This window comes from Daucus carota, chromosome 7 (genome assembly GCF_001625215.2).
Source record: "Daucus carota subsp. sativus chromosome 7, DH1 v3.0, whole genome shotgun sequence".
NCBI classification, from domain to species: domain Eukaryota; kingdom Viridiplantae; phylum Streptophyta; class Magnoliopsida; order Apiales; family Apiaceae; genus Daucus; species Daucus carota.
In genome coordinates this window covers 31248842-31261324 of record NC_030387.2, presented here as the reverse complement: position 1 = coordinate 31261324, position 12483 = coordinate 31248842, and the positions used below count along the sequence as shown (strand labels likewise).

The 12483-nt window shown below is 42.4% G+C and overlaps 1 protein-coding gene across 1 annotated transcript; it reads left to right on the top strand.

Annotated features, from left to right (window-relative positions):
• The first annotated feature begins 7926 nt into the window (after positions 1–7926).
• LOC108194915 (probable disease resistance protein RXW24L) lies at positions 7927–8916 on the top strand. The gene has a single exon (XM_017361851.1). The coding sequence runs from the start codon at positions 7927–7929 to the stop codon at positions 8914–8916; it is 990 nt and encodes a 329-aa protein (XP_017217340.1).
• Positions 8917–12483: the final 3567 nt, after the last annotated feature.

Here is a 12483-nt window from a genome sequence, read left to right as displayed (position 1 = left end):
TCTCTAAAAATACAATCAAGCCTATTTCCATGGTATCATGCAATTTAGAGACATTAAACACAGCATCCTGGCTTCCTAACAATCCATTCTACCTATTTCCATGGAGAATTTCATGTCCTTATTGGATAAATCACAACCATCTAAATCCAACTTCCGATGGTAAATAGATATCGGTTCAAACAAATCACATAATCATGCCTGACATGTAATTGTAAATCAGCACAACTCAATAAGCGAGAGCAATTAAACAATCAATTTGGGGTTGGGGGAATCATGCATCTATCATAGCTAGGGTTCAACTTAACCCCGTATTATAGATCTACTCACTCATAATTAAACTAACAAAACACAAGATGTAATAAAAACGCATAATTAAACTATTATTGAGAATAGAGAAACAACCTTCAATCTTCAAATCTTGAACAAGAAGAAAAGTAAAAGTCTCTTCTCTTCTCTCCCTATCTCTATGTATGTATCTCTGATAAAAACTAATTGATGTCCTAGAATAAAAGTATTTTAATACTTTTATGAAATTACAAGGCAGTCTCCGAAACCGAATAGGAGTCTGTAATTAAAATTCGCAGGTCTGCTTTCTCCACAGTTTCTGGGCTTTTTAAGTTGGGTTTTGGATCTTGGACCATCTTTGAATCAAAGAAAATTCTCTAAGCTTCGCGTGGGCTATAAGATCGTCAAAATCTGATGTACGGAACTCCAGATATGGTCCAAACAGCGAAATAATACGTGTAGCCCAATGAATCCGAATTTCCATCCAAATTTGAGTCCAATTAAGCTTTATTTCTTCAAATCCTTCCAACTTTAGAAATTCCTTGCACTCTACAATAAAACATTAAAATCTATTAAATAAATATCCAAATCAATGCAAAATACAATTAAATATGAGAATAAAATCATCTGGAATATATATAAAATATACTCTATCAAGAGGCTGAAAAGAAACAAATTCAAGATGAAAGAGTGCGAGGGTGGGTGGATGAGATCAAAGAGCTTGCCTTCAGAACAGAAGATGTCATCGAGCTTTTTGCACTACAAGCTGGTGGATCGGGCTTCAAGGAAGCGTTACGAAGATCAGCTTGCATCACATGTCACTTGATCAGCCGCCACAATGTTGCTATGGAGATCAATGGAATAAAAGCTAATCTAGCTGATATCCAACAAAGTCTACTAACATTCGGTATTACAGGACTAGAACAAGCTGGAGAAACCGTAGTTCCACAAAGAATTTTTTATTTTCATGATGTTGAAAAGTATTTTGTTGGGATGGAGAAGGAAATAGATCAACTAATATCTGATCTGATGAAGAAAGATGAGAATTATGAAGTAAATTCACTCTGGGGAATGGGAGGCCAAGGGAAAACTACACTTGCTCAAAAACTTTACAATCATGTTAAAATCAGAGATCCTTTCGAAGCTTTTGCGTGGGTTTGTATCAGCCAGCAATTCGACAGGGAAAAAGTTCTTAAAGGAATCCTTAAACAACTTCTCCCTCATGATAGGAAGGGGGAAGTTTCAGACATGGAGGATCCTGATTTGGTCGATGGACTACGCAAAGTTCAACTAGAAAAGATGTGTTTAATAGTTATTGACGACATCTGGAATGTTGATTCTTGGAAGATGTTGATTCTTACTCACCACTCGTGACTTATCGGTGGCAAAAATTGGGTCAGTTTGTAAGATCCCGGGTTTGACAGAAGATGAGGGCTGGCAGCTACTTTCTAGGAAGACAAGAATATATGACCAGCCAGGTTACTTCTACGAACTCTCATTTTTCTCAGCTGATATGAATGTGTTTAAGAGCATCATATGTACTTAAAATATTTTGAACCGCATAGTCGATAGTTGTAGGTGATTACGACAAAAACAGATCTCCCAAGTAGTCATTCCTTACCTTAAAAAAGGCTTAATGACCTTTTAGCCCTTGAAGTTTGGGTGGAAGTTATTATGCGGCCTCGAAGTTTAAAAACGTTCATTTCGACCCTCAAAGTATCTTTGTCGTACCTTTTAGCCCTTATGGCGTATACCGGTATATAACGGGGTGGACAAAGTTGACATTTCACACGTGAGGGTTAAAAGGGGCATTAAACATTAAGGGTTAAAAGGAACATCTAATGTATTTTTATATATTCTTTAGGGGTTAAAAGGAATGAGATGTATATTTTAAGGGTTAAAAGGTACACCCAAACTTTACCGCGAATATGAATTGTCAAGTTTATCCCCCGATTTATACCGGTATTTTTAAAAAGGGTTAAAAGATACGACAAAGATACTTTGAGGATCGAAAGGTACGTTTTTAAACTTCGAGGCCGCATCGAAACTTCCACCCATACTTCAAGGGTTAAAAGGTCATTAAGCTCCTTAAAAAATGTATATACAAGTATAAAGAGTATAAATTGAAGTTGTTGCTACTTTTCATGTCACCACCAAAATAATTCTATAGCTCCCGGATAGACGACTGGCAAGCAGCTTGTTATGCGAATTATGTGTTGAAGTATAATGATTTGTGGTTGATAGGGTATAACCCGGATTGGCTTAATCTGGACCCTGGATTGGCTTAATCCGGACCCGAACACGATATGACCCGAAGATGATCCCGGACCCAGGAGATGGTCCCGGACCCAAACACAACCTATCCACTCTTCTCCCGGACCGGGACACAAGAGTCCAAGCCGACACCTGAATAAGCCACATTCTAACATGAAAAGGATTGGCTTAACCCGGACTCTGGATTGGCTTAATCCGGACCCGAGCACGATATGACCCGGATATGGTCCCGGACCCAGGAGATGATCTCAGAACCAGGAGACGATCCCGGACCTTGGAGATGATCTCGGACCCCGGAGATGATCCCGGACCCAGACGCAACCTATCCATCCTTCCCCCGGACCGGGACACAAGAGTCCAAGCCGACACCTGAACAAGTTGTAGTCTGACATGACAAGGACAATACCCAATGCCAGCTACTGACACTATGAAGACAAACCTCATAACACTCCAAAATACTATTCCTTAGCTGACGCCTGGACAGGTGTTAAGCATCCAAGCCCTACAGATGGACAGCAGGATCCAAGGTACACATCCTCAAACCCTAATCCTTGGCCTATAAATAGACCAAGGATGAGAGGCTTAAGGATCTTCTTCTCCACACTCTCATATTTCTCACACACTCAAAGCCACCATACACAGCAGCCATACACCCTCACCCACCACACATAGATAGCTCATTCCCCGTCTATCTATTTTCCGACGCCTGTACTCATTCTCACGCCGGAGGCGCCGCGGGGCTCAAACCCCCCTCCGGTGTTGTTTTGCAGACACCCGTCCAGCAGCGACACCGCAAGACACCAGTACACAGCGGAGGAAGCATCAGAACGGGATTTGACGTTATCATTTGGCGCTAGAAGGAGGGCGAGGTTGTATTCTCCGTCCTGTGGTCACGGTGCCACTGGACTCATCTTCATCAGCAAACTCCCGAAACGGGAGTCCCGATTCAACCCTGTAAGCTTCAAAATGCACTCAAATCTCTCAAAACCCTCTCAGCCATGATTCTCTTTGTTGTGTTCATGTTAGCAAACCCTGTCTAGAAACACCCTAACTTTGTCTGTAGTACATCAAGACACCTTGTCCTGTAGTCCCTTACACCTTTGTCATTTAACTATTTCTAGCATTTCTTGAAGTAGTAAGTTGACTATCTGCCTACACTATTTCTATCATTCCACTATTGTCTATAATGCACACATACACTTTCACCAAAAAGCAAGCATACTCCCTGGGTAGTTCTTGTTTAAATCATTCACTATAATCATGACAAGAGGTGGAAAAACCCAAACCCAATCAACCCGATCCTAGCAGTTCAACCCGGTGGACCAGGACAATCCACATCAGGATCTCATCTCTAAACCACTCTTGACCGGGATCAATCCAGAAGAGACCTGGATCAACCTAGACGATGCCCGAGTCACAATTGAAATGAACCAGTTAAGTGCATCGATGTCCCGATGACCGCAGACCATGTTACATATCTAACCAACATAGAGTTGGCCGAAGCAATCCGGTTATACCAGGAACAACGAGTCGATAACCTCAAAGGACCCGGGTTGATTGCTGATTTTGAAGACTTTGAAAATTCCCGCCAATCCCGGGGTTCCGTTTTTGACCGGATTGGTGACAAAGTAAGGAAAAAGAAGTAGAGAAAAAGTGATGCCACAAGGCGAAAGATGCTGGCCAAAAAAAAAAAAAGAAAAAACAGAACACATCCGGAGGGAAGAAGGAGAAAAGCTAGAGTAGAAAATTCAAAGAAGGATCCAGCTAGAAGAATAAAGGCTTATGAGCAAGTCCCGCTTCAATCATGATCTATCTCATACTTGGATTTTTTTTTTTTCCAAGGCAAACAAACAAAAAGCTACCCGGGTTCAATCATGACTATCTCTTACTTGGAAAAATTTTTCTAAGGTAAAAAACCAAAAGCTACCCGGGTTCAATCATCTTACTTCGAAAAATTTTCTAAGGCATAAAGCAAATGCTACCCCGGTCCAGTTATGACATATCTCTTACTTGGAAAAATTATTTTCCAAGACAAACAAACAAAAAGCTACCCAGGTTCAATCATGATTTATCTCTTATTTGGAAAAATTATTTTCCAAGGAAAACAAACAAAAAGCTACCCGGGTTCAATCATGATCTATCTCTTACTTGGAAAAATTATTTTCCAAGGCAAACAAACAAAAAGCTACCCGGGTTCAATCATGATCTATCTCTTACTTGGAAAAATTTTCCAAGGCAAAAAGCAAAAGCTACCCCGGTTCAATTTTGAGAACCCGAGTACCCCGGTTCAATCATGAGCTATCTTACTTGGAAAAAATTTTCTAAGGCAAACAAACAAAAAGCTACCCCGGTCCAGTTATGACATATCTCTTACTTGGAAAAATTATTTTCCAAGGCAAACAACCAAAAGCTACCCGGGTTCAATCATGATCTATCTCTTACTTGGAAAAATTATTTTCCAAGGCAAACAAACAAAAAGCTACCCGAGTTCAATCATAATCTATCTCTTACTTGGAAAAATTATTTTCCAAGGCAAACAAACAAAAAGCTACCCGGGTTCAATCATGATCTATCTCTTACTTGGAAAAATTTTCCAAGGCAAAAAGCAAAAGCTACCCCGGTTCAATTTTGAGAACCCGAGTACCCCGGTTCAATCATGAGCTATCTTACTTGGAAAAAATTTTCTAAGGCAAACAAACAAAAAGCTACCCCGGTCCAGTTATGACATATCTCTTACTTGGAAAAATTATTTTCCAAGGCAAACAAACAAAAAGCTACCCGGGTTCAATCATGATCTATCTCTTACTTGGAAAAATTATTTTCCAAGGCAAACAAACAAAAAGCTACCCGGGTTCAATCATGATCTATCTCTTACTTGGAAAAATTATTTTCCAAGGCAAACAAACAAAAAGCTACCCGGGTTCAATCATGATCTATCTCTTACTTGGAAAAATTTTCCAAGGCAAAAATCAAAAACTACCCCGGTTCAATTTTGAGAACCTGAGTACCCCGGTTCAATCATGAGCTATCTTACTTGGAAAAATTTTTCTAAGGCAAACAAACAAAAAGCTACCCCGGTCCAGTTATGACATATCTCTTACTTGGAAAAATTATTTTCTAAGGCAAACAAACAAAAAGCTACCCCGGTCCAGTTATGACATATCTCTTACTTGAAAAATTATTTTCCAAGGCAAACAAACAAAAAGCTACCCGGGTTCAATCATGATCTATCTCTTACTTGGAAAAATTATTTTCCAAGGCAAACAAACAAAAAGCTACCCGGGTTCAATCATGATCTATCTCTTACTTGGAAAAATTTTCCAAGGCAAAAATCAAAAACTACCCCGGTTCAATTTTGAGAACCTGAGTACCCCGGTTCAATCATGAGCTATCTTACTTGGAAAAATTTTTCCAAGGCAAACAAACAAAAAGCTACCCCGGTCCAGTTATGACATATCTCTTACTTGGAAAAATTATTTTCTAAGGCAAACAAACAAAAAGCTACCCCGGTCCAGTTATGACATATCTCTTACTTGAAAAATTATTTTCCAAGGCAAACAAACAAAAAGCTACCCGGGTTCAATCATGATCTATCTCTTACTTGGAAAAATTTTCCAAGGCAAAAAGCAAAAATTACCCCGGTTCAATTTTGAGAACCCGCGTACCCCGGTTCAATCGTGAGCTATCTTACTTGGAAAAATTTTTCTAAGGCAAACAAACAAAAAGCTACCCCGGTTCAATTTTGAGTACCCCGGTTCAATCATGAGCTATCTTACTTGGAAAACATTTTCTAAGGCAAACAAAAAAAAAAAAAACAATCACCCGGACTCAGGTCAAGCAATCCCGTCCGAAAACATGTGGAGCAATCCCGTCCGGACTCATGCCGAGCAATCTAACCAGACTCACCTCTTGTCCGGATCAACCCAGGCCGAGGGACAAAAAGCAAAATCTCACATCCTACCCTGATCAACCCAGACGGGGGGCAAAAAGCAGAATCCCACCACTTCGTCCAGATCGGTCCGGACAGGGGGGCAAAAGCAAAATTTCACACCATGTCTGGATCCACCTGGATAGGTGAGCAAGATTTCACACCTAGTCCGGGTCAACCCGGGCAGAGGAGCAAAAGCAGGATTCTTCGCCTAATACCGGATTAACCGGGATAGAGGCGCAAAAGCAAAAATTCCACCTTGTCCAGGTTAGCCCGGACAGGGGGGCAAATGAAAAACTCCACCTTCTCCGCAATCAGCCCGCACCGGACAATACACTCAACTCCCTCACACAGAAAATCTGTATAAGGGAGTGGGGGGCAAATGATAGGGTATAACCCGGATTGGCTTAATCTGGACCCTGGATTGGCTTAATCCGGACCCGAACACGATATGACCCGGAGATGATCCCGGACCCAGGAGACGGTCCCGGACCCAGGAGATGGTCCCGGACCCAAACACAACCTATCCACTCTTCTCCCGGACCGGGACACAAGAGTCCAAGCCGACACCTGAATAAGCCACATTCTAACATGAAAAGGATTGGCTTAACCCGGACTCTGGATTGGCTTAATCCGGACCCGAGCACGATATGACCCGGATATGGTCCCGGACCCAGGAGATGATCTCAGAACCAGGAGACGATCCCGGACCTTGGAGATGATCTCGGACCCCGGAGATGATCCCGGACCCAGACGCAACCTATCCATCCTTCCCCCGGACCGGGACACAAGAGTCCAAGCCGACACCTGAACAAGTTGTAGTCTGACATGACAAGGACAATACCCAATGCCAGCTACTGACACTATGAAGACAAACCTCATAACACTCCAAAATACTATTCCTTAGCTGACGCCTGGACAGGTGTTAAGCATCCAAGCCCTACAGATGGACAGCAGGATCCAAGGTACACATCCTCAAACCCTTATCCTTGGCCTATAAATAGACCAAGGATGAGAGGCTTAAGGATCTTCTTCTCCACACTCTCATATTTCTCACACACTCTAAGCCACCATACACAGCAGCCATACACCCTCACCCACCACACATAGATAGCTCATTCCCCGTCTATCTATTTTCCGACGCCTGTACTCATTCTCACGCCGGAGGCGCCGCGGGGCTCAAACCCCCCTCCGGTGTTGTTTTGCAGACACCCGTCCAGCAGCGACACCGCAAGACACCAGTACACAACGGAGGAAGCACCAGAACGGGATTTGACGTTATCAGTGGTTAATAGGCAGTAGAATTAATTCAACAAGTATGAAAGATTATTTATAATTTGTGTTTATAATGTAATTTGTGCTATAATCATACATGCCATACATATTCTATTTTTGCAGAGGTACCGGTGGCCTTGGAGATGGAAAGAATTGGAAGGAACATGGTTACAAGATGCAAAGGTTTACCACTTGCTATATCAGCACTCGGAGGAATTCTTAAAGGCAAACATTCGTTGAGAGAGTGGGAAAGAATAAATGAAGATGTTTCTTTTCATGTGGCCAGGGGTGGGGGAGTAACCAATGATGATGAATACTACACTGTGAGACAGATTTTAGGCTTGAGTTATGGTAATCTACCATCTCGTTTGCAACATTGTTTTCTTTGTTTTGCCAATTATAAAGAGGATGAAATCATTGACACCGAGGAATTGTACATTATTTGGATGGCAGAGGGTCTTATATCAGTGGAAGATAGAGCGCAAGGGGAGATGATGTTGGAAGTAGCCGAACGCTATCTGGATGAACTAGCACATCGAAGTCTTGTTACAGTTAAAGTACATGATTACGCAAATGACTCCCGGTCAAAGTACAAAGAATGTGTTGTTCATGATCTTATTCAAGATTTGTGCTGGTCTAAAGTAAAAGAGCAAGGAGTGATGCATGTTATTGATTTAGAGCGCAAACTTGACATTGGATCCAAAGCAGGCATAGTACGCAGATTGTGTGTCCGCTCACATGATGCTAACAGAGAGGTGTTACAACCTTATGATCCACATGTACTTGCACAAATTCGATCTCTTTTCATTTGGAATGATCTGGACGACGACCCTCCACTGTGGCCAAACCATATATTTACTCTTGAAAAATTTAAACTGCTCCGAGTTTTTACAGCCTGCAGGTACTGCAAATTAAGCAAGAAAGATGTAAGAAGCCTATCGAAGCTAGTTTACTTGAAGTATTTGAGTTTACAAGATTGTGAGTTGGATATTTTGCCAGCGTCAATAGGGAAGCTAAGAAATTTGGAAACCCTTGATGTAAGAACGCAAGGTGTTTGTTTGAGCATACCAAATGTTCTACGTCATTTAGCTCTACGGTCAGTGGAAAACACTTATTTGGACGGGGAGATGGTGTTGTTGGACCATAAAGAGTAAATATGTTGTGTGTATATATTATATCTCATAGTTTGTTACAGGAGGAGGTAGCCTCAAGTTTCCAACCCCTTTTCCCGATCTACTTCTGTGTTATTTATACTGCTTGCTCATGTGTTGTAGCTTGTGGGCTTTACTTTGATGGGCTTTTCAGTCTTAGGCTGGAGGCCCAACATTAGTCCCCCTCTAAAGTAGTTCCAGATCTTTAGATGTGGATTGGATTTTTTTTTTGGAAAGCATCTTTATCCCATGTGATTGTTGTTGCTTGACAAGTTTATTGTGGCGTGGAGGCGGTGTGACATTCGTGTAAGGAGGTGCATGAGGTGGTGAGGTTGATGGTGACCGTTGTGGCGAGGACTGTTGACTTGCAGAAAAACTTGTACTAAACTGTGGAGGAGATTGAAGCAGAGAAGTTGAGGAGCTGGAACCTGTCGTGAAGGTTGATGAGATTCCTGCGGATAAAGAGTCTCTTTCCTTTCTAGTTGCTTTCTACCAAACAATCGAAGGATGATGGTGATAACTGCTGAATGAACATAATGGCTAAAAGAATAAACTGGCGAGTGAAGTAGAGGGGCTGTGAGCTTAGCTCGGAGGACCGTCTTTGCAGTGAAGCAGAGGGGCTGTGGGTTGTGAGCTTGGAGAACCGTCTTCGGTGGTGATATCGATGTTGTCACTTCAGGCTTTTAGGTTTGATGATCGATTTCAGCATGAATAGGAGGTCATCTTGTAGAGATTACCTTGATTCACATACCAGTTTGCCCGCGAAGCGGGCTTACATTGGAGATGATGTGTTTAGGCAGATGAAGCTTTGGGGCGTGATACTTGAGACCCGTTGTAAGGCTTTCCTGTCATTTAAAGGACGTTCGTCGAGCTAGTTAAGCGATGTAGTGAGGAGGCATGATGCCTGAGATCCGTTGTAGGGCTTTGCCTGCCATTTCAGGGACGCTCACCGAGCTGGTGGAGCGATGTAGTGAGGGAGCGTGATACTTGGGATTCGTTGTATGGTTTTGCCTGCCATTTAAAGGATGCTCGCCGAGCTAGTGAAGCGGTGTAGTGAGGAGGCAGACAACAGAGCCACTTGGTTCATCGGTTCAATATTTCAGTGCGTTCCTTTCCGATCAGATTTGAAAATATCATCTCTCTACTCGAACTCTTCAAAAAGCAACTAATAGGCATCCTCCTATGAGGCAAGGAGCTTGCTAGCTTTGAAAGTCATGGATGACTAGAGCTTCGAACGTCGGAAGAGCCGATGAAGTAAGGAGGCAGAGCCGCTGAAGCGAATAGGCGATTTGACCTTGAAGGTCAAGGACAACTAGAGCTTAAAATACTTTAGAGGCCGGAGAAATAATGAAGCAGAGCCGCCGAAGTGAAGATGCATGTCATTGAAGAACTTTAGCGTCCTCTTCTCGAAACAAATGTAGAAAAATCTTCAAGTTTCAGTTATTTTTTGGGCTTCCAACATCTTCTCAGAAAGGAATATCGGTGGGGACCTTGAGGCCTCCAAAGTGTAAACTGGTGAGGTGTTTATCCACTGTAATATCATCATCTAAGAGAGATTTAAAAGCGCCTCACAACCGGGGCGCTTCATAGAGGGACGCTTTAAAAATTGGTAGCTCAAAGAGCAATTAAGAATGCTCGGACGCTCAATGAGCAATTGAGAATGCTTCATGAATTGGACGCTCCAAGAGCTGTATTTAAGGGCGCTTCACCAGCGAGACGCTTCACAAGCGAGACGCCTCACAAGCGGGGTGCCTCATAAGAGGGGCACTTCAAAAATTGGACGCTGCAAGAGCTGTTGGAGCAAAGAGCTGATTGGAGCCATTTTGAGGCTATGCCTTTTACTTTCAAGAATGCTCCGAGAGCTGATGGAGCGAAGAGGCGGAATATGGAGTCATTTTGAGGCTATGCCTTTTACTTTCAAGCATGCCCTGAGAGCTGATGGAGCGGAGAGGCGAAATATGCAGTCATTTTGAGGCTATGCCTTTTACTTTTAATGATGCTCCAAGAGCTGATGGAGCGAAGAGGCGAAATATGGAGTCATTTTGAGGCTATGCCTTTTACTTTTAAGGATGCTCCAAGAGCTGATGGAGCGAAGAGGCGAAATGTGGAGTCATTTTGAGGCTATGCCTTTTACTCTTAAGGATGCTCCAAGAGCTGATGGAGCAAAGAGGCGAATTCTAGATTCATGTTTTTTGGATTCCCATAGGGATATATGTTTGTTTCCTTTAGATCCCGTTGGGATTCAATTTTTGTATGCTCCAAGAGCTGATGGAGTATGGAGTCAGATTGTTGAACCTCTTGGAGGTTGTAATTAATACTTTTTAAAAAAAAAAAAAAAAAAACTTCAGCGCTTCACTAACTCTACGGCTCAGCGCTTCCTTCTTCGAGTAAGATATATGATATTTCATTGTGAGCTTTAAGAAAGTTCTAGGAGCTGGATTTAAGGACGCTGATGAGCTGGCGGGCCGATGAGCTGGTGAGCCGATGAACTACGAGAGGCGATAAAGCATGGAGGCAAATCGTTGAACTACTTGAGGGCCGTGCTAGATAATATTTTGAAAATATCAATATTATATCGGTTCAATGGCTCCACGCCTCCTTTTCCAATCAGATCTGAAAACATCAGGTCTCTGCTCAAACTCAATGGCGGCGTCTCATCGAATATTGCTTATGCTTTAATTCGTACCAGAGATTTCATTGTTGCTCCCAATATCATTCTCAAAATCGAGTCTATCTTGCCTTTATTCCTTCTTTTCCGGTTGTACTAGATCGTCATTTTCGGAGCTCGATGGCGGCGTCCACACACCGAATCTGAGCGTGTTGGATGGTGTTGTCGGCAAACAACCTCCGAGGATCAAGTTCTCGTTGTCGACTTACCTCCGGCGACCGTATAGTCCAGATCTCATGTGTTTTTGGCGCCGATCTGTATTCAGATCTCAAAGCTTCATCTTCCTCCATTTTATCCGGTGATATTGTTGTAGGCTGTCTTACAGGTGTTCGATCTACTGCTCCGATTTGCTTTTCCGTTGTAGAGATGAAAAGTGTGTGAGTCTCCTTTTTCAATCTGAACTTCCCTCCGAGCCATGCTTGGTTGGCTCTGTATGTATATTTTCTTGTGTGTATTGTTTATGTGTGTGGTTGGATGAAGAGGCCCCTCCTTCTAGCGCCAAATGTTGGACCATAAAGAGTAAATATGTTGTGTGTATATATTATATCTCATAGTTTGTTACAGGAGGAGGTAGCCTCAAGTTTCCAACCCCTTTTCCCGATCTACTTCTGTGTTATTTATACTGCTTGCTCATGTGTTGTAGCTTGTGGGCTTTACTTTGATGGGCTTTTCAGTCTTAGGCTGGAGGCCCAACAGGTGTGTTCTGCTATGAGTTTTGCGAAACTTGAGAGTCTACGTCTCATTAAATTTAAAGGTTTAAGAAAATGGAGGTTGGAAGGAGCCTTGCCAAATCTCTCTCAATTGTATATCAGCCGGTGCTTAGAGTTGGACATGCTTCCAGAAGGATTGAAACACTTGACTTCCTTAAAACAACTCATTATTTTCTCTATGCCAAGAGAATT

Coding starts and splice junctions, on each gene's coding strand:
- LOC108194915 (XM_017361851.1), top strand. CDS start 7,927: ATGGTTACAAGATGCAAAGGTTTACCACTTGCTATATCAGCACTCGGA.